Source organism: Physcomitrium patens, chromosome 26 (assembly GCF_059467195.1).
Source record: "Physcomitrium patens ecotype Gransden chromosome 26, ASM5946719v1, whole genome shotgun sequence".
NCBI lineage: Eukaryota > Viridiplantae > Streptophyta > Bryopsida > Funariales > Funariaceae > Physcomitrium > Physcomitrium patens.
This window is the reverse complement of record NC_143435.1, coordinates 2,039,095-2,061,209: the sequence shown is the minus strand read 5'-3', so window position 1 is coordinate 2,061,209 and position 22,115 is coordinate 2,039,095. Positions and strand designations below refer to the sequence as shown.

The 22,115-nt window shown below is 28.3% G+C and overlaps 1 protein-coding gene, 1 long non-coding RNA gene and 1 other non-coding gene across 3 annotated transcripts; 1 reads left to right on the top strand and 2 right to left on the bottom strand.

Annotated features, from left to right (window-relative positions):
* Positions 1 to 3,361: 3,361 nt before the first annotated feature.
* TRNAI-AAU (transfer RNA isoleucine (anticodon AAU)) lies at positions 3,362 to 3,435 on the bottom strand. Its single transcript has one exon. It is a non-coding gene; the product is annotated as a tRNA-Ile (tRNA).
* A 4,290-nt stretch (positions 3,436 to 7,725) lies between these two features.
* On the top strand, positions 7,726 to 9,244 carry LOC112277733 (uncharacterized). Its single transcript, XM_024510414.3, has 3 exons — positions 7,726 to 8,178; positions 8,638 to 8,730; positions 8,908 to 9,244. The coding sequence occupies exons 1-3, from the start codon at positions 7,842 to 7,844 to the stop codon at positions 9,147 to 9,149; spliced, it is 672 nt and encodes a 223-aa protein (XP_024366182.1). The 5' UTR covers positions 7,726 to 7,841; the 3' UTR covers positions 9,150 to 9,244.
* Positions 9,245 to 19,888: 10,644 nt separating this feature from the next.
* LOC141045005 (uncharacterized) lies at positions 19,889 to 21,287 on the bottom strand. Its single transcript, XR_012216865.2, has 2 exons — positions 20,642 to 21,287; positions 19,889 to 20,531 (listed from the first exon to the last, which is right to left on the bottom strand). It is a non-coding gene; the product is annotated as an uncharacterized LOC141045005 (long non-coding RNA).
* Positions 21,288 to 22,115: the final 828 nt, after the last annotated feature.

Below are 22,115 nucleotides of genomic sequence, written 5' to 3'. Positions count from 1 at the left end.
AAAACAAATTTGGAGATACATAGATTATCAGTTTAAAAGACATTTTTGTAAATATTCCAAAAATTAGGCATAGATATGATATTATTAAAACTTGAGGGATATTCTTGATATTTCAAAAATATGTAGGAATAGGTTTGATAATTTTTCTTAATTAAATATGTCAACTATTAATATAAAAACAAATATATTTTGTTTTCTAAAGATTTTTGATAATCTAAAAATCTAGTACAAATAAAGATTAATAGTATTTTTTATATTAAATTAAAAATTTATATATTCTTTGTATTATTTATATATAAAATATATTTCTTATAATGATAACTTCAAAAATAATTTTATAAGTATTAAGAAAAAAGACATGGTAGAAAAATATCATCCTTATATTAACATACTATCAAGAAGGAAATGAGCTCCTATAGCTCCAAAAACTCCTACTAGTTTAGAAAAAATTAGAATTCAAATTTTCTTCAAAGATTCAAAAAGAGTAGTATTTAGTTTGGCTTTGAAAAAAAGACTTGGTGCAATTTTAGAGTATCTTTCAAGTAAAATTGCAGATAAAGGAGTTGGATTAATTTAAAGAAATAAAGAAGATAGAAGATCAAAAATAGGAAATTTTTTAAAATTAAAACATCTGAATGTTTTATTAAATGTTGCATGAGAATTTTCAATGATTTTGTTCATAATCAAGTTTCAAAATTAATAAGCTTTGTTTGATAAAGAATAGCCAATAAAAATTATTAGAAATTTCTTAGTCTCAAGCTTTGAATATTTTTGTTTATTAATATATATGTATGCAAGAGAATCAAAAATCTTGTATTAAAATATAGAAGGTTTAGAACCAAATCACATTTCAAAGGAAGCTTAATTTTTAGTTTGAAAGTTAATCACTTGGTTAAGAATGTAAATTGCAATATTGATTGTTTTGGCCAAAAGATATAATAGCAATATTTTTTCTTATAACATTAATCTAACAACCTCAAAGATAATGCAATTGTCTCTTTTGATATAATTATTTTGTTGGGGACTGTAAACATTGCTGATTTCATAATGGATTGTGGCTTCATTAAGATGTTTTTTAAAAGAAGAGTTACAAAACTTAGTTCCTTGATCAACTAAAATCAATTTATAAAAAATAATAATTTACTTTCTAGAACTTTTAAAATCTACCAAAAATGTTCAAGTTCTTCTAATTTTTGTTTTGCAAATGGTAAGAAGTTGGATTGTCTTTCAAAAGCATAAAATACAATGATCCTTTAATAGCTAAAACGTCATATTTATTCAAGATATTATCATGTAAAAATTTACCTAGATTAGAGTTTTGAATTTTTTAACATCATGCCAATATATAGATTTAGTATGCTTTCTAAATATGCAAACATAAAACAATGCGTAGTTTGATGTTGCAATGCTTAGATGAAAATCAAAGAAAAATTTACAAATAAAAATTTCTTTTATAACTAAAATATTGATGTAAGCCATGCGTTTGTGCCAAAGATTGAGATATTGAGGTTGAACTTGAGCCAAAAAGATACCAATAGTGGAAGTTGAGGTATCTAGAAAATTTATAATTGAGTGTGTGGAATCTTAATTTAAATCATTTAATATTATAATTGGTATTGTTAAAACTAAGGTGAACAAAAATTGATAGAGGCAGTAGTCTTGCTTGCCTTCTAAAACAATCTCTTCTTTTGGACAAAAACTTACAAACACCATGGGTGTTGACAAAAGATGTGCCAACTTTGGACATAATACCAAGGGGGAAAAAAAAAAAGGTTCTAAATAAGAGAAGGAACAAAAATGACGTTGGTAGTATTTCAGATAAAGTACCACTACAAACCTGGAAGGAACAAAAATGACGTTGGTAAGTATTTTAGATAAAGTTCCACTACAAACCTGACATTTTGTGCGCATGTTTCCTCACCACGGACCCAAAGAGTTAGATCCTCAGCAATAGTGACGAGTTACGTCACTTTCGGAATCAGGGTAACAGTTTCGAACCATTCACGACCATGTCTGACGGGGACCCCAATTCACGGGCCCGAGTGCCCTCACAAATCGAGGTCGGTAATGTCGGAAATGTCGGTGAGGTAGGCGCTGCAGGCGGGAGGCCAAGATCGGCGCTAAAACATCACCCGCACTGGACACGGTACTGCTTTGCCTTGTGAGGCATCAGTGGCACGACGTACCAACGCGTGAAAGCCAACGCGTCTTGGGCATGATACCTGGTGCAATGTGGAGCAGGTACAGAGCGTGCTTGATGGCTGCCAGGGTGACACAGACTTGGCCTGGAACGAGGCATGTTACGGTGAGGTGACGGTCGCGAGGGACTGTGGTTCGTCGACTACCTCCAAGGGCACGGAGGTAACGACTGCAGCGACGGACGCGAGGATGCCATGACCCGCAGGAGATGCACGCGAGGACATTGATCAGAGTCGCGAACCCAGGCAGCGGCATGACGAGGCAGAGAGTGCTGGCCGTGGATGAGGCTGGTCTGATGACGGGGTCCAGTCCAGATGAGCGCGGTGTAACCGAGCACGGCAGAATCGAGTTGTCCATGGTGCGATGCGGACCTCGGCACTGATCCCGGAAGAGCCGCAGAACTAGTCGAGGCAGCTAGGACGCTCGGACCTGACATACGACGCGAATCCCAAGCTAATATTCGCAGGATGGGTCGCAGAGGTGGGTCGCAGAGTCGTCCAGCGATGGGGCAACGGCCGCCACGCCGAGTGAGTGCGCGACAAATCCAGCACCCTACCGGATTCGGAAGTGGAAACACCCGCACCACGTGGTCTGAGCGAGGCGGAATGCGAGAGGGCTGGAGCGGAGAAGGAACCGAGAGGTAGTTGGCCGAGACATGCCGCTTTCCGGGCGTGGTGGAGGGGAACTTTCCCCGGGCAGCGCAGACGGGAGGGACAAAGTGGGAAGCAAGCTGATGGGTTGGTTGCGCCGCTGCAGCGGGGTGCGGTTGCGATGGGGTTGGATGTGGGTGCAGTGCAGGAGGGGGGGTGTTGGGGTGTCGGGAGGGCGGGCGTGCATGTGGGTGTGGATGTTCGAGGGCGAAGTGAGGTTGCGGTGGTGAGACCCCGGGTAGGGGGTGGGGGGGCCGGGCAGGAGGGCTTCGGTGAGAAAAATAAGTTGGGTGGCAGATGATACCTGGCAACCCATCACCGCGGTGGGCGTTTGTAGTCCAACGGTTAGGATAATTGCCTTCCAAGCAATGGACCCGGGTTCGACTCCCGGCAAACGCACGACCAATATTCTGCTCATTTCCTGAATTTTGATTTGTTGGTGCTCCTCCCACCCATTGGATGGGGCACCCATCAAACCAGGACGGGCAAAACAGCATACACAGCAGAAGCATTGCTCTGTACAGGTTTCGAACCTGTGACCTTCGCGTTATTAGCACGACGCTCTAACCAACTGAGCTAACAAAGCCGTATCAGCTATCTACCTCCCGCTAATGTAGGAGCCCACGTGGACGTCGAATCCCCGCTCGTCTTCCTACCAATTTACTCCAAACTCACCGCTCCCCTCCCCTTCCCCACCCACACTCACCGATCCTTTCACCGCTTCGCCAAACCCCACCGACCTCTTGTACGGCAATACCCCCCCCCAACAAACTCTCCATCCTTCTCTCCCTCTCCAAACTCCCTCCACCTTCAACAATCACTTCTTTCAAATCATCCTTCTTAATTCTCTCTCACAATTCATCCATTTTTCCTCATTCACATTGCCAACCATTTCTTTCATCCTTCTTCCAATTTGCACCCTAAAATTCACTTAGACCATCAAATCTTCAACTCCACAATACCAAATGTTTGATTTCTATGCTACTTTGGTCTCATTTTAACATTCTACATCAACTTTTCCACACTTTACATGAATATCACATGCTAATGGTATTATATAAATGGCATTCAAATATTGTTCAATGAATTGCAAATTAAATACTACACATGTTGGTAGTAATCTATTTTACAACCACAAGAGGTTTGATTACAATAGAAAAACCTAAAGTATGTAAACCACAATTAAAAGTATTACCATTTATAATATAATGAAAGGCTATTGTAGATTTTTTTTGTTGATTTAAATTTGCAAATCAAATATTAATATTTGCTGTTTTTTTAAAGGTACTCCAAAAAATGGATCAAGTTTCTATGACATGACAAGATATCTAATTGCACTAAAACAATTCCAACAATTTAACTAATGTCTTGCTCTATTATTTACAATTAACCTCAAAAAATTCACATCTTTGTTTTTAATATATTTTTCTATCTTCTATCATCTTATAAGATTTTAATTCAGTTATAAAATGCAAAGAATGTTTTTTAATAAAATAGATTGATATAACATAGGATACAATTTAAATTAACAATGCTTTCAAAACTTCAAACATATAACAATATTTTGTTGTTGTTCTTGCATAAATAAAAATTTATTGATTTTTTCATTATTTTTTAAAACATAGAGAAGAAGTTATAATATTTTGGAGCAATTAGATTTTAAGGTAGTAATCTAAATTATAGGGATTGTTGGTTTTGGATAAATGATAGAGTGTATAGCTTTGTGGAATGTAAGAGATGATGGTAGAGGATCAAAATCACTATCTAGTTGAAGGTAGCTAGAAAGTAGTATTGTTTTAAATAAAAAAAAATATACAATTAGTATATGCAAGAGCATATTTTAAACAGATAAGGTAGTAGAATGAATTGAAAGACATATAGGCATTTCACGATTAAGTTTGCTAGATAAAAGGTATAGAGACACAATACTTAATAAAATTTTTATAGGCCACAAATAGTGAAAGGTGGTAGAGGTTTTATAACTTTCAACTATGTCTTATGGAGTGATGGACTTATCTACAATGATATATCTAGAGATGATAATTTTCTTAGTATTAGGATAGTAGCAATGATATTCTTTTGATAAATTCATTACTTCCAAAAAGAATGCATTGAATAGATTTAAAATAAAGTTTGTCACATTTGTGATGAGGTATGTGAACATAAATCTTTGTATCAAACATGCATAGGGATGAAAGATTAGATTTTTTATTGATAAAAGTTTCTTTCGAAGTCTTTGTAATAAGTGCTTTGGTGGGCTATCAATTATGTACAATAATTTTTGTATTTATATAGAAAGGATTGATGCTATAGATTTCAAAAATTGTAGAGCACAACCTATAGGATGAAGTCTTATATTGCTATTTGATACTATGGCACAACAACCAATGCTAATGCCAATGCTTATTGATGCTCTAGAGAGATCATTAACACCACAAAGACGACAAATATTGATGCAAAAGTAATTTTTTTTCAATTTTCGGAAGCCATGCCATCAAATTGGAGGTTGTTTAAAATGTCAAAATTCAAGCACCAACAAACAAGGTGGATTCATAGTCTGAAAACTCACTAAGTTAATAATGAGACAAAGCAAGAAAATGGGGCTCTCTAATAAAGGTACCGAGGGCCAATATTAGAGATAGTTATTGTCTCTCAAAGACAAATGGAATGGCTTTGGATAACTATAAAAAGAATCAACTAGTGCATTTAACAAGACTACTAAGAGGACAACCATGTCGAGTGTTTCTAGATTGTGGCTCTACAAAAATTTGCATCTCAATTGAAATTGTCGACCAACTTAGAATTAAAACTAAGGCAAGCAAAGGAGGAAGTATATACCTTACAAATGACCAAAAGAATGTATTCAGTGAGATATGTGAAAAAGAATCTTTGAGGTTGACTAACACATATGTCTTAAGAGAGAAGTTCAAGGTGACAAAGCTAAGATATGATGTTATCTTTGGTATGCCATGGCCAAAGATGGAAAATAAGCAAGTTGATTAGGTAGCAAGGACAATTTCTTTTAAAGATGGTAATTGCAAGGTGACTCTTTGCACCTCGACATCAAATGAAGAGGAAAGACAATCTGCAATCAAAAGTTTAGTATCACAAATATACATAGGTATTTTAGTAAATAGTTATATGATTAGGTAGGAATAGATAAAGTAGATAAAAGTAGGTTAATTTCATAAGATCTTTTAGAAAAGCTTCTTAGAAGCTTCATAGATGCTGCTTGACTTTATATGTATTTGTAGTTGATTGATAGGTTAGAAACTTGGTCAACAAGTTAACCACATATTAATAGCTTATGGAACAAGCTAATTATATGGCACACATATAGAAAACTTGCCTTATAAGTTAAGCTATATGTCTTCCAAAGTCTACACGTTTTGATGCTATATGTCCTCCTGGTCCTAATAAGCACCGAAGTAAAAACAAACATCCTGAGTGAGCACTTCTTGTTGACACACAAGAGGACATTGTTGCATTTTTCGAAAGATCAGTAAACAATAACAATTATAATAACTGAGAGTTTCAGTGCTCTGATTCAGTTTCTTTTTGCTTCTTCAATTAATCGCTAAGTGTTTACAATCATACAGGTGACTCCATCAAAGATTTCTGCAATGCATGAATCAAGCCAATAGCTACTTGTTATACAGTCTATGTTACCATGTATGTATCCTTGGCTATCAAAAAATGAATCCATTTTCACTTTCACAAAATCAAACTATCCAAATGAGAAAAAGGACAAACCATAAAAGTCCTTTTGCTGATAATAAAGGGTGTCTTGACATGCACGGTAATCAAGAGGCTCGGCGTTGAGCAATCGTAAAAACAAATGAAGTCCTTGCATGGCCTAGAAAAGTCAATCAGGACGCCCCTTATGCAACCAAAGAGCTCCAGTTAATTCAATCTCTTGCACAAAAAGTTCTTTCCGTAGCATAAAGTAGCAATAACATGGAGAACATAGAAACCCCACTGTCTGCTTTACTGACTCCGTGATGGCTTATCCTGTTGCTTCTGTTGGATTGGGTCCCATGATGCGTTTGCAAATCGTCATATCTTGTCTGCGTTTGAAAGCCTGTTCTGCTTGAGGGTCAACGAAACAACGCTGCTGGGCCTGTAGAAACTAGTATGATGGGGTTGTGCTGTGCCTATTTGTAAGCATTTATGGGCATGATGGGCGAACGTGATTGCTTCACACCCAAACTTAGTATACAACTATAAACTACGGCAGTGAGAGCGAAGTGGATATGCCACTTGTCAAAACATCTAGTGATCCAAACAGTTTGCAGTTTCAACACACGCCTTCCATCGAGGCCGGACTTTTCAGTTTCCAATTATTTCAGATATGGTAAATGGGCTGAAAAATATTCTCGGTGGCTAGAAAAATTATCTAGGAACATTCTAAATGTTTTAGAATCTAAGATCCACGTTTTCCAAGCTGTATACTTCGTGACTTGATCGCTGACTAAAATTGCACCTGCGCGTGAAATTGCACCAGGACCTAATCTTTTTGAGATGTTCACAGCATCCTCTGATAAGCAGACACGCGTTGGAAATATAACTGAATGTGCTGCACTTTGATTATTTGGACCTTGTCGTCATGTTTCGAGGTGCAACGACTGAAAAGGCCATGCATAGGTTATCCAAATGCTCTCTGCAATCTCAAATCCTACAGAACAGTGAAAGAAATGCGTGTTCGTATTTGAGTAGTAGGGCTTAGTCCTGTCGGAATTATCAATTTGTCCCGATGCTAGTACCTAGAAGTCCACTCAAATCCAGGACGTTGCAGGACTCCTGCCACATGTACAACACTTGGCAATGCTGTATGTATATAACGCGACTCCCCAAGTGTTTGTTTAACCATCTGACAACGAGTTAACTGTCTTGTCACTTAGAGATCAGAGGGATTTACTTGTTACGGGTCACACTGCCTCTTGCCTCAGACCTGCACTCTTTCACAGCAACTCAGATACGAGAAGAAGGAAGATGACCACCATGAAAGCTTTCCCCTTGTTACTAGTTGCTTTGTCCATCTTTCTCTGCACTGCTCGAGCTACTACGCTTGACATGAACGACCTGGACTTCATTCCGGAGGTGCGGCAGAGGGCGGCGTTCGACAGCAATGACTTCATTTTCAAGTTTCAGTCGGTAACTGAGGAGACGCCATTCGGGAACCTGAGGACCATGTTCGTGAACGACAACCCTGCTTTGGCCACGCTTCCGGGTGAAGGAGCAGCCCAGAATTTGGTTACGGTTGGACCTTGCGCGATCAACCAGCCACACAATCATCCTCGCGCGACTGAAATCTCTCACATCACCGAGGGTATGTGCTGATCCTTCCCATCGATTGTTCGCATGTAGTTGAAAGGCGTCCCTGCTCACACAAGCTTAATGTTGTTTCCAAGAGAGCTTCAGGCGGCAAGACTTGAACGTTGCAATGACTATCAGCCGTGGAGAATCGGTTGCAGAAGAAACCCATCACTGATCTCCACAAGCGTGATGCTCACTTTCAGCAAAAAGCTTTCGTAGGCTGGGCTAGATGTTGTTTAGACTATATGACCCACCCTCTGGATCTTTTCCCATGTACGAAAGCTTACTGACCTCACTTTCCACTCGATGAAAGATACAAGCTCTCGGTATGAGAGAAAGCGATCGGTCCCCACAAACTGAGGTGTCAAGAGGGAAATGCTGGGCCCAAAGCTGGGTTGATGAGTGGGTGTGGAAGTTGATTGATGAATTGCTCACGAATATCCTGAATTAAACGTCTGTGAAAATGAACCAGGTGAACTGTTGTTCGGGTTTGCGGAAGAGAATGGAGGACGACCCTTCATTGGAGGAAATGCTACAAAGGGTCAAACCGTCATTGTTCCACAAGGTGAGTTGGCTCAAACTGATGAGGAATCAGCCCGTCTTTGATATTATGCAGGATCATCAATCCCTCCTTTCAATTGCTTGATTTTGCATGTGGCCCGGACTTGCATCCTGCAGCTACTAATTAGGCTTGTGTTGTGTTGTGTTGTCTGCCGGTGGACCCACCCATTTGTGCTGCCAGGTGTGATCCATTTCGCTCAGAATTTGGGGTGCAAACAGGCACAGTTCATTGCTTCCTTCCCCAACCGAGACCCAGGAACCCAAACAACAGCCTCCACATTCTTCAGGCTGCCACTCAGTGCCATCCGCGCCACCACCGGATTGTCTGAGAAGGAAATCCAAAAGATCATGAAGAGTGTGGCAGCCAATCTTAACCCCTCCTTGGACAGTGAATGTGCCAAGAGATGCGGCATTAAGCACTAAATGGATGTTGTACCAGAATTTGATTGAGCTGGCTCATACCTCATGAGTGGCCAACACTGCTTTTCATTCTAATAAAAGAGCAGAGTGTTTAGTCTCATGAGTGTCAAATAAATTAATTGCTGGTGACTTGTTTCCATTGGTGACATCATCACAACATGTTTTGTCACTTGATATTGAAACACATGTGATTTCAACATTTTGTGCTTGTCATCTGTAAGGTTATGGATTAAGCAGCAATGGGGTTCGTCCAAGTGGTACGTTTGTGGCTTGCCAGTAGAAAATCAATGGGCATGGAAATATAAACGAAACATAGGAAAAGGAGGTATTTTTTAATAAATGAATATGAAATCAATATTGTATTATTAGTGAAATGTTATATTTTAGTTTAGTAATTAGTTGCTTTTCTATTCGAATTGTAGTTTTGTATTTCTTCACTTATCTTTTCTATTACTTGAAGTTATACTTTAAATAACTTTATTGAGCAAAAAATTATAAATAATTCTTTGAAATTTTAAAAATATGTATTTTTTAACATAGTAAAATATGTTTTGTATAGGATGATTAACAAAGTAAAATGATTAAGAGACATATATATATATATATATATATATATATATCATTTAGATATGAAGGATTGAAAATAATTAGCATTAAATATATGGAGACTAAAGTTTCTTAAGACAATACTCAAGTATAAGATAGATATTAATAAGATTGAAAAAGATATACTCTTATCTCCACATATAATAACAAATAAGCAAATTATATATAAAGTTATTTTTAAAATCAAGGCTTGCAAAAAAAATTATAAACTGTAGGACGCCTTTATAATAGCTTCTTAAATTCAAATATATTCTAAAAATGGTTTATATGACTATATAATAAGATTTCTTTTTTTAAAAAAATAGAAAAAAAATATTAAACATAAACTTATATCTAGAATTAAGATTATACCATATAATGATATTTTTATTTACCATCTTTATTTTCTATTTATATCTCTTCTTTCTTAAAGTCTCTTCCTTTTCAATTCCTTCTTTAATGACTTTTTTATAGTTTTTTTTAGATTTCTTCTAACTTAATTAGAGTTTCTCAAAGAATTAATCATGGTTGTTAAAGACTTTTTAGGGTTTATTTATAATTAATTAGAATGTAATAAAAAAGATTGAGAATTTTTCTCAGATTAATAAGAAATACTTAGCATAATTCAAAGTTTATTTAAGCTATTCAAAATTACCAAGAGTATATTTGTTAATACAATGTATATTTTTTTTAGATTATAAATCTAACTTCAATGTAAACTCACATCTTTTTATAGTTAGATGCTTAATTTATTTTTATATTGATTTTACATAATATGACAATGTTATTCTTTTTATCTTATATTGTAAGGCCAAAATCTTAAAAAAGAGCATAGCTTGTTTGGAGCATTTTATTTTTCTAGTACCTTTATTACAATCAATTTGTATCTATAGCCGTCTTAGAAATACATTATTAGCATTTTATATGATTAAATATTTTCTAACGGAAAATCTCTTGTGTAATTTTCATAGAAATTTTTCAAGGCATGAATTTAACAATGTATAGGCCTAGTGGATATATTGGAAGTAAAACATTTTTACAATATGCTAGAAACTTGTTGTTTTTGTATTGCCTTAGGTAAAAAAGATGATTTTGGATGCAAAGACAAGGCAACAATCCATGTCAAATACTTTAATTCTTTCAAAATTAATATTTATGAAATACATTTAATTTTACTATATTTAAAAAAAATAAGCAAAGCATCTATAATTAATATCCAATGAAGATAAGAAAATCTTTCTTTTGCATTGTTGGTATTATATTTATTTGCACTTTGGACTTTGATTTTAATAAAAATAAGCCTATTTTTTTTATATAAATAAATCAATTTTTAAAGTTATTGTTAGATAATTTTTGTTTTATCTGAAGGACATTGAAAATGTGACACATATGTACTTTTCGTATCTTCTAATTGCAATTCAATAATAAGGATAGTAAAATATTTGATAATGAGTTCAAAATTAAGTTTTTTTTTATTTTTTATTATACATTAAGTATGCCTTGTGCAATGCTAAATTTTAAATAATAATATTTTTAATTTAGACCACATTAGAGGATTATAGCCTTAATTATTTACAAGGTCTTAATAATATAATTGCTTCAAATTATGCTTAGATTGCTTGTATAATTCCTTTATAAATTCTATTAGATATTTTTTTGAAGGTTTGGACATTTTTGATTGCACTAAACAAGTCAATACATCAAGATATGTCTTATCTAGATATACTTTTTTGATTTTATTACCATTGAGTTATTTAAAATTTTCTTATGCTTAGTATTCTTTTATTTTTGACAATACATTGATACAATTATGTTTGATATGGTTGTTGTCTTTATGAATGTGCTTTGCCTTGTATAGAAACAACAAATAATTGGTGTTGCCTAATGGTGCTTGGGATATGACTAGTTGGATTAATAGTATTACTTCTCATTTTAAACATATTGCCTCACTTAAAATCATTCAAATCTAATATTATCTACATTAGCTAGATGTGGTTATACAACATATTTTTATCAATGCTTTGTATAAGCAATTCTTTGGAAAATTTTGATTGCTCTGATAAAATATCTTTGATAATAGCAAATCTATATTTCTCAAATGAAAATTATGTGTAAAAAGGTTGCTAGTATTTAATGCTTATCTATGGTTGCAATTGCTAGATGGTCTAAATTTCATCAAGTTGTAGGGCAAGATTATTTTGGAGTAAAAAAAACATATGTGTGTTCCATCAATAATATTGTGGATCTTTTTATCTTAATTGAAGCAATCTCCAAACAAGAAAATATTATTTTTATTGCTCATAAGAGATTAAACTTGTTATCATAATGCAAGCAATTGAAACTTTTTTTTGCAAAGAAGTATCAAATAGTCAATATAAAAGAGCTATTGGAGACGCATAAGCTTGCATTGCTATCATTGAACAACTTCAGTATCAATAGTAGGTATGAACTTTTGAAATTGTATGCAAAAAATACATAAGACAAACTTAGTATTTTGATATATTAAAAACTTGATACTATGACTACAAAAGAAATAAACATCTTATTGGCTATTATTGCATTGATGTTAACTCAAATACCATAAGATATAATAAAAATTAGAATGATTTGTACTAGATTTGTACATCAAATCTACATAAAAATAACTATTAAAGTAAAATATATGCCAATTTGTCATAAACTATAAGTAATACTTACTATAAGATTAAAACTTATCTACCAATACTAATCTTTTGTCACTTAGTCAATAATTTGTTGATTTTTTATGTATAATATAATAAATTAATACTTTACATTATTGTTGATAATTCAAATCTTGCAACTTTAAATTTTAAATAAGTTTAGATAATAAGATGAGACCAATTATTCCTTCTAAATTACTTTTGCAATGAATCACCTTCAATCTTTTTGAATACCACAACAACTAAAAGTAATTTTTTTATTTTAGTATTTAATAAGGGTGCATTTCAAATGGCCTCAATTTAAATAGCATACATGATTTTTTATAAATAAAATCTAAATTAAGTTTTTAATTTTTTTATAGATAGTAGTTCTTAAAAAAAATTATCAATTGTAAGTTGTATTTTATCTTATTAAAACAAAAATTCTATAGAAGTTATAAAAAAATATAAAAATATAAAAATTGGCAACAAATTAGTTCTTTAGTACTTTAAATTATTACATATTTCTATACATATTAATAAAAAATAGCTTAATTGATTATAATAAAATCCCAAATTCAAAAATATAAATTTTAAAATTATTAATATTATTCATCTTTTATAGAGTAAGGTAAAAAAAATTTCTTCAAAAATTTATTTATAATAATATCCATGAAAAATATCATTCAAATGTATATACCAATTTATATGATTAATTTATTATTTTTTAATTTCAAATACTAAATAGTCTTAGTCTTTAATTTAAAAAATTATAAAATTAATATGTTAAAGAATTAATAAAATTTAAAAAAAATCAATATCAACTTCAAACAAGATGTATATTATACTGATATTTTTAATCTACTTTCTAATTCTTTTTTGCAAAATAAATAAAATTTAAAGTCAAAATCATAAATAACTTTATATTCTTTAAATAATAAATATAATTAGTAAAAAAAGATATTTTTTTGATAGAAAATGAGTCTACTAGAAAACTTATTTAAATATTATAATAAAAAATTAAATTATATAAAAAAAATGAATTTTGAAATTTATTCTTAATTTTTTATTTTTTATTAAGTTAAAAAATTTCTTTCAGTAAAAATTTTAATTTTTTTAAAAATTTATTTTTATTTCTTCTAGGCATTATTTTAAATAAAGATTTTTGGTTAAATAAATATTAATTAAAATTTTACAAAAACTTAAATTTTAAAAATTAACTACGTTTTATAAAATTATTTTTATATGGAATAGAAAATATATTATTTTTTAAAAAAATAATTTAGATTATAGTAATTTAAAATTAGCTACATCTTATAAAATATTAAAATATTTATATATTTTTTATTTTAATAATAAATGGTTGAAAGAATCTCTGAAAGGTCTTTATTTTAAAATATCTCTAAGGCTACCATTTATTTTGCTATTGCCACTAAAAATTACCATCTATTATATGTTACTATAGTTTTTGCTATGATCACTTCAATCAATCATGCATCACATGTCATTCAAATTTTTTATCAATGCTAAATATAAAACTATTTTTAATTATTTATATATATATATATATATATATATATATAGATAATTATATTTCTATCTATTTTTATTATTTTTTTAAAAATGAAAGTATGTTATTTTTTACTAAAATTTATAATAAAAAGATCTTATCTTAATTTGTGATTTAATTATTTATTATTACAATTATATTCAATTTCTATATAATTTATAAAATAAGAACATACTAGTAATATAAAAAAATATATTAAATTAAAAAAAAAAACTAAAAGAAATATATTGAATAAATAAAGAATTATGGTGATAGAAGCAAAAATTGTGGTAGCATGTGGTAGATGGCAAATGTAGTGGCAATAGCAAAAATTACATTGGCATTAGCAATAGTCTTATTTTATACCAAGTGTCAAAAGATTGTATAAGTTTTATAATTATAATAGATGCCTATATGAATTAAATATATAAAAATAACAATAAATAGAAACATATTAGGTAGGTAATATCTTTAATATGAAAACTTTGAAAAACCTTTGTAGACATAGTTTAGATTTTTTTTAATTTCTCTAAATATGCTATATTACTATTAGAACTTGTCCAACAAGTTTTTTACTTTAAAAAAACCATATTGAAAGAAATGTAAAAGATCCATGGTCTTAATAAAGCTTATTTATGACATTTTTGGTAGTTGATATACAAAAAGGCAAGACTGAGGCCATATTTAGTCTTTTTAATGTTTTTTATTTTTTAATCTTGATTCTATTCTCTTCAATTTATTTTTATTTAGCAATAGCCAATCTATTTTTTTAATTCTATGTCTATTTTTTTTATTCTCTCATTTTTTTAGTAATATATGGATGTTTTATCTTTTAATATTTTATTTAGATTCAAAATTCTATAATTTGACAATTTAACAAGACTAATATACATAATATCAAAAATTAATCTATTTTTTTTACAAAAATTAGCTTACATCTCGTTTTAAAAGCATCAAAGTACTTAGGTGTTGTAAATTATGTTTCTTAAAGTCAATAATGTTTTCAAAAGTTGCATTGCTATAAGTAATTCAAGTAATTGTATTAACTAAGGGACCAAAAGTTGTTCTTCTAAGGATATTTGATTGCACTAGATCTAAGTTTTTGAGGAATTACTAATCAAATAATAAATTTTTATTCAATTTCAGCTTCTTAGTTATCTAATCTAATCATCTCAAATTAAATTTATTAAAAATTTATTTAGAAATTATATTTTTGGTTTTTAATTTTTTAGAACAATAAGATTTTATATTAGAGAATTTAGGGATATTTTTGGTAGAATTTTAATATATAAATATGATAATATAATTTTATTTCTTTAATAAAAAAAATATAGGATAAAAAAATTATATTTTTAAACATATAAATTATAATTTTAACAACCAACAATTGATGTCAAAAAAAATGTTGCTCTTGTTAATCAATTTTTATAAAGATTATATTATGAATAAAAAATAATAATATTTAACATAATTATATTTTTTAAAATCAAAATATTGATTTTTTTTGTCAATTGTGACAACTAACTTTTAAAATTTTAACTAAAAAATTATATATTAATGCATCAATTCATTTATACTTTTAATTCAAATACTTCTACCAATTAAGATGTATAATCAAATGTAAATGATATAAAAAAATCAATACTATGTATTTCAAATCTTTTACAATACAAATAAAAACTCGATATTTATAAAATATATATATATATTTATATTATAGCAATTTAAAAACATATTTTTAAAATATTTTCTAAGAAGAATAAAAATTACAAAACAAAGAATACAATTCTAAAAGAATACATTTCCAAAAGAAATTTGCTTAGTAATATAAAAGTTTGTGGAATTAAATTTTTATACAAAAGCATCTTATAAAGATTATATATTATGTTTTAAACCATATAATAAATTTTAGAAAAAATTATTTTAAAGAAAAAAAATAAAATAAAATAAAATAAAATAAAAACACTATAATGTCTACCTTTATTTTATTAAATTCTACTACCTATACTTGTTTTCTTGATGAAGACTTTGCTAAGTACCATTAGATATTGTTATTGAAAAAAGTCAAATATGTACATATTAAAGTCAGAAAAAAAAAAAAAAAAAAAAAAAAAAAACTTTTAGCTTTTAAAGATATTAGATATAAAACCGTACTAATAGAAATAAATTTGAAAGATAATCAAAATCTAGTAGTCTTTAAAATCATAAAAATTCAAAAAAATTGTGTTACTCTAAGATTATATTAATTAAAATAAGATAGTCTCTAGTCTTAAATTTCTTTTTTTATTATTTATTAAATATTTTAATTTAAAAAATATATTTAAAAAAATTATATCTCAAATTTATTAAAACTCAACTCTTTATACAAGTTGCAAAAGTAGAAGATTTGTTTGTCATTTATGCAATACTAATTCTTCATTTAAAGAAAGATTGTAGTAGTATTTTGGATTTGTATAAGTAATATAAAGATTTATTTAAGAAGAAGAATTTATATAAGAAAAAAATAGATCTTTGCAAATATATGTAGATTAATATAAATTTAATATATTAGTCAAAAAGATTTTTTTTTTTTTTTTAAATACTGGTTCTTCTTTATCAAAAAAGTAATGCTAAGAACTATGTTGAAATATATCTACAAGAAGCCTATAATTTCGTATGTATAAAAAAAGGAATATATGAAATATTACATTAAAAATTAAATATTTCTATTTTTAATATAATATCATGCCATTCAAACTTAAAAATGCTCTAAAATCTTTCTAATATTTGACAAATAATTTATTCATTAATTCTTTTTTAAAAAATATTATTTACAAAAAATTGTTATTTAATTAAAGGGTCCTGAAGAACAAACAAAATCTCATCGTTTTGAAAATTAATAATATCCTTCATAATGATTCTAAAAAAATAATTTAATGAAAATATTTTTTATTATAAAATTCATTTAAATATTCAAAAAAATTTAAAAAAAATTATAAATACTTAAAGTATGATATGACTTCTCAATAATAAAAAAAAATTGATACAAAAATATTTTTTAGCTTATTTCAAGAGATTTTAGATGGCATCAAATATAAAAAGTTTTAAAAATATGCATTCAATCTTTTGACACTCGCTCTATAACAAAGATTTTATATCATTAGCCTTATGGATTTACTAAATCTCTATGTATTTTAAAGAAGTCTTGCATATCTATTCTAATAAACTTTATTACAAATATTCTACTATAAAATTCTTAAAAATTTATTTTTCTGATGGTAGATTGTTCAATTAAAATAAAATATTTTTATCACTCATTATAAAAATAACTATTTTTAATAAAGAAAAAACTTAACAATTTTTTTAATACTACTTATCTACATCATAAATTTTTAAGTAAAATTATATTTAATTGAGCATAATAATTTATGTAAAGATTTCAAATGATACTTTTTAACATAATAAAGATTGGCATAAAGCTATGTTAAGTTTTTTACCTTCAAAATAACAGAAAAAAAAATTATGTAAATTAAATATTCAGATTATATTTACAATTTATTATTAATTAATTGTATATTGATTGTAATTACCATGATTGATAAATATTCGTCTTATATTTTATGTGCTTTTAATTTAGTATTAAATTAGAATCAATATGCTTGAAAGAAAAAAATTACATCTTTAAAATGCATAATATATATATATATATATACATATATAATATTAATAAAAATAAAAGACTAATTATTAAAAATAACATGATGTAAATTAGGAAGACTCAATTTTAAAGATTAATTATCAAAACTCCTTTATAATGTAAAAAATTAACAATTAATAGATTTATTTTAAGAATTTTTATTTAAAAAATTTCTAAATCTAAGCACTTAGGTTGTTTTAATCTTTATGAGGTTATAATTGAAATAGAGATCCTGAAGAGAAACATATCTTTTCTTAAATAGATAGCATGATGTAGAGTGTATGGTACCACAATCTTTAAAGAAACTTTTATTCTTTAATAATACTCCTCATTGTAGGTGTTGCATTTGAAGACATGCAGAATATATTATTTGAATATAGTTTATACAGACTTTAATAATAATTAAATAATTGGATGGTATATTTTTCCTAGTATAGAATATTATTCATAGTCCAAAAGACTTATTAATTACTATCATGCAAAACATAGATCAAAGTTTGTTATTAATACTATTTAATAGATTTTAAAATTCATCCACTTGTAAATAATATAATTACACTTATAGAAATTACCCCCTAGAAAAAGGGAGAGAAGAAAAGAAGAAGTAATGCAATAGACACTTATTTTATTTAAGTAAATAGAAGTAAGTAGAAGTAGGTAGAAATATAATTGTTAGATCATAACTTCTTTAAGAAACTTTAAAGAAGTTTCTTAGACACAATTGGATATTTTATTTTTTTTAAATATACCACACCTAATAAAACTTAATCTACAAGTTTTGTATTTTTAAGAAGCCACATTAGAAGCAACTTACAATTTCATGCTTTACTATCATACTTTAGAAGATTGTATGAAATTCTCATAGGATCTTTTTAATAGCTAGTATATATATAGGCAAGAATGAGGTTATCTTTACTATCATCAACATTCTATTTGTATTCTAATATTCATTTAAGACCCTCAATTTCTTTTGTAATAAAAATATTAAAAAATATATAATAAATACTTTATAATATATATTATAATAATAATAAATACTTTATATTAAATGTTATAATAATAATAAATAATTTATAATATTATCAATAAAGAATTATTTGTAATTGTAGACTTGCTTTAGGAATGGTATTATCATTTAAAATATATATCGTACATTATTATATTTTGGATTTAATACAAAATATTAAATTATATCATGAAATTTCTTGTATTAATTTATTATTCATGATAATATTATAAAGTAATAAAAATATTAGTATATATATATATATATATATATATATATATATATATATTATTATTTTATTTTTTTATTTTTATGTTATTTAGTCTTATAAAAAAATAATTTTTTTCTTATTAAAAATATTTTTTTCTAAAAATCTAAAAAATATTAACTAAGAATTATCAAATATAATTTTTATGATTAAAATAATTTTATTGCACAAATTTTTTATTTAAATTTTTCTTAAAAATTAACTATTTGAATAGAAAAAAAAATAAGTTAATAAATATATATTTTAGTATTTCTAATAAGATTTTTAAAAATAATTTAATAAATATAATTTTTATTTTATCAATTTAAAAAATATTTTCAAAAAAATCACATGAATTATACATTATAATAATAATATTATTATTATTATTATTATTATTATTAATTTTTTTAATATATTATTACTTTAAAAAATCTACAATATATAATATTTGTATTTATAGATAAACCTAAGAAACTTATATAATATTTTAAATATTAAATTAATATTTTTATAATTGTGTACATTATACTATAATTTTATTACTTCTTCAAGCAATATTATTACAAGTATTTTAATGATGCCGATTTCTTTTATCCTATAAGAGGCTTATTTCATACTTTAACAAAGTTCTACCAATCGTTATAGAATTATAAAAGAAATGAGATATAATTATATAGTTATTTTAATAAAATAATATATCTATAGATATTTTTATATAAATAAATAAATATTTATATATTCTAATTATACTTATATTTTGATAGTTTTAACTTACAAATCAATAATTCTAGAAATAAAATAAAATAAAAATAATAATAAAATAATAAAAAATATATTAAAAAATATCCATTGTACTAAGTTGTACAAGGGAAATTGCAAATATGTATATTTGTTTTTCAAAGAATATTTTTATTTTTATATTTAAATGAAAATTTGTAAAAGCATTAATAATTTTATTTACATAAAATTTAAAATTATATGAAAGCAATATAAATAATTTTTTAAAAGAACATTAATAGGTTACAAACTTTATTTTAGAGCTATTAAAAAATAAATAAATAAATAACAACATTTAGACTTTAGGATATAAAACCATGCTAAGATTGCATCTAGTTTAACAAAATATATAATAATATTTCTTTTTAGGTCACCACACTATCAATTCCCAAACAGGCAGGAAATCAGAATGAAACCAAGAACCAATACTTAACCATTATTATCACATTTCAACCCAAATCTACAAATACAGTCTCACCATACAAAAACAAAAACAAAAAGAAACAAACAAACAAACCCAATCCCTGAGTCTCGATTGACTACATCCCATTATACAAATGAATAAACCTTTGCAACCTGCATTGCTGTCACTGGATTTGTTGCCGTGCAGACAATGAAACACGCATTCCACGCATTGAATCGCCGTTGTCAATTCCAAAGCTTGCCTGATGCATGAAGCATGCTTGTGTAGAAAATAGTAAACTGGACCTTATAAGTGACCTTGTCCAGGTCCTGCAGTTCGAGTATGACCCAGAAACAAATTCGATTGCATGAGCATATGATCAAGTTTGGCATCGACACGAGCTGGAATGATCGGCATCAACGCAGACTTATCCATGCGGATGCGGCACCAGAACTTGTCCAAGTTAGAGCATTCAAAATCTGATTCAATTTCATGACATTAGTTGATAAGAAGAGGCCACTTCATCGGTTCGGTTGATTGCACACTGAGAGAATTTATCGGTTGTTGCCATGTTTACGTCGTTCTTAACTGAGTTAATCAGAAGAAATGTGATGCAGGTGTCTGATTGAATTGTTGACCGTAAATTCAACCGTTGACTTATTTAATAATATTTCTTTTCATGTCATAAGTGTTGTTGGAGTTGACTCCGACACACTCTCCCATTGAAGTTTGCAGAAGTTCTCTTTTCACTACACTTTTGGGAGTGTGATCAAGGATTCGATTTGCTATTCCTCGAGAGAGCCCATGAATTGAGTCTGCTCGAATACGCACATGCGATGAAACAGCGAGTTGTGTGTATCTTATCCACCTGCATCCCACATCAATCGTTGATAAAGCGGAGGAGTTGGATTTCCCCGATCGAGTTTGTGATAGTGAGTGATCGTATTTGTGATTTCGTTTGGGTTGGATGTTCGAAGTTAAATCTATCCTTTTAGAGGAGTAAACGACAACTCACTAGTGCCCAATCGCTGTGTCTTTTCTTGGGACACTAACGTCTTTTCAATAGATATTTTAGACTTGAATTATCAACACATTTTTGTGGAATTCTAGTGTTCTAGAGAATTTTATTTCAAATATTACTTTTGTTATGTGTTCAGGTATTTATAATTTCTCCTATATACAAAGAAATGTTTTTTTAAATATTAGGTGTTTCTTTTATTATGTCTTAAGTGACTTTCTATATTATGCACTACCATCTAAGAAGATCAAATAAAATTAATTTTAGAATTTGTTAGTAGCTTTATACTTTTTCTTGTTATCATATTTTATATTTTATTACATCCACATTATCTATAAGCATGAACCATGAAGTAAAGACAGTTGTTTTTAAAACCGCATAAATGTCTACTGTAAATATAATTTTTTTCCATTAAAATGTATCTACAAACTACAATTTTTTTAGTCTTTCATATCATATTGTTAAATAAATTATCTATTAGTTAAAATAGAATAAGTATATTAATAAATAAAACTTAAAGTCCTACCACAAGAATAACTTTTACATTTTAAAGTATAATGAAAGAAACTTTATATGTATGTAAGAGACTATTTTAGACTATTTTAAATATATGCTATGATTTTTTTTTAAAAAGAGATCATAGTAAATCAATACGTTATTGTAATTAATATTATTTATTTTAATTACTAGAATAAGAACTACAATTTTAAAACCTTATCTTGTTCCATAGTTTAAGGCCAAAAAAAAATAGAATTCCAAAGAAATATTATTTTTTCTTCCTTAATCTACAATCTATCATAAATTAGCTACCACCTATAGGACAGATTTTTTTTAAAAAATCCAGAAGTTTTATAAAGATTATTTAAATTAAGAACTTTGATGTATTTTATATCTTTGAACAAGTTTGAATTATGTATTGTCTTAATATTGGGATTTGGATCCTAATCTTACAATAATAGAAAAAATTTACATATATATATATATATATATATATATATTGTGGAGTGGAAGGAAAATTAAATAAAAAAACATTTTCATTATTAGA

Bases quoted from the DNA above. Each gene is read 5' to 3' on its own strand.
- LOC112277733 (XM_024510414.3), top strand. From the start codon at position 7,842: ATGACCACCATGAAAGCTTTCCCCTTGTTACTAGTTGCTTTGTCCATC. The intron at 8,179-8,637 runs GTATGTGCTGAT...AAAATGAACCAG, and splicing joins AATCTCTCACATCACCGAGG to GTGAACTGTTGTTCGGGTTT. The intron at 8,731-8,907 runs GTGAGTTGGCTC...TTGTGCTGCCAG, and splicing joins AACCGTCATTGTTCCACAAG to GTGTGATCCATTTCGCTCAG.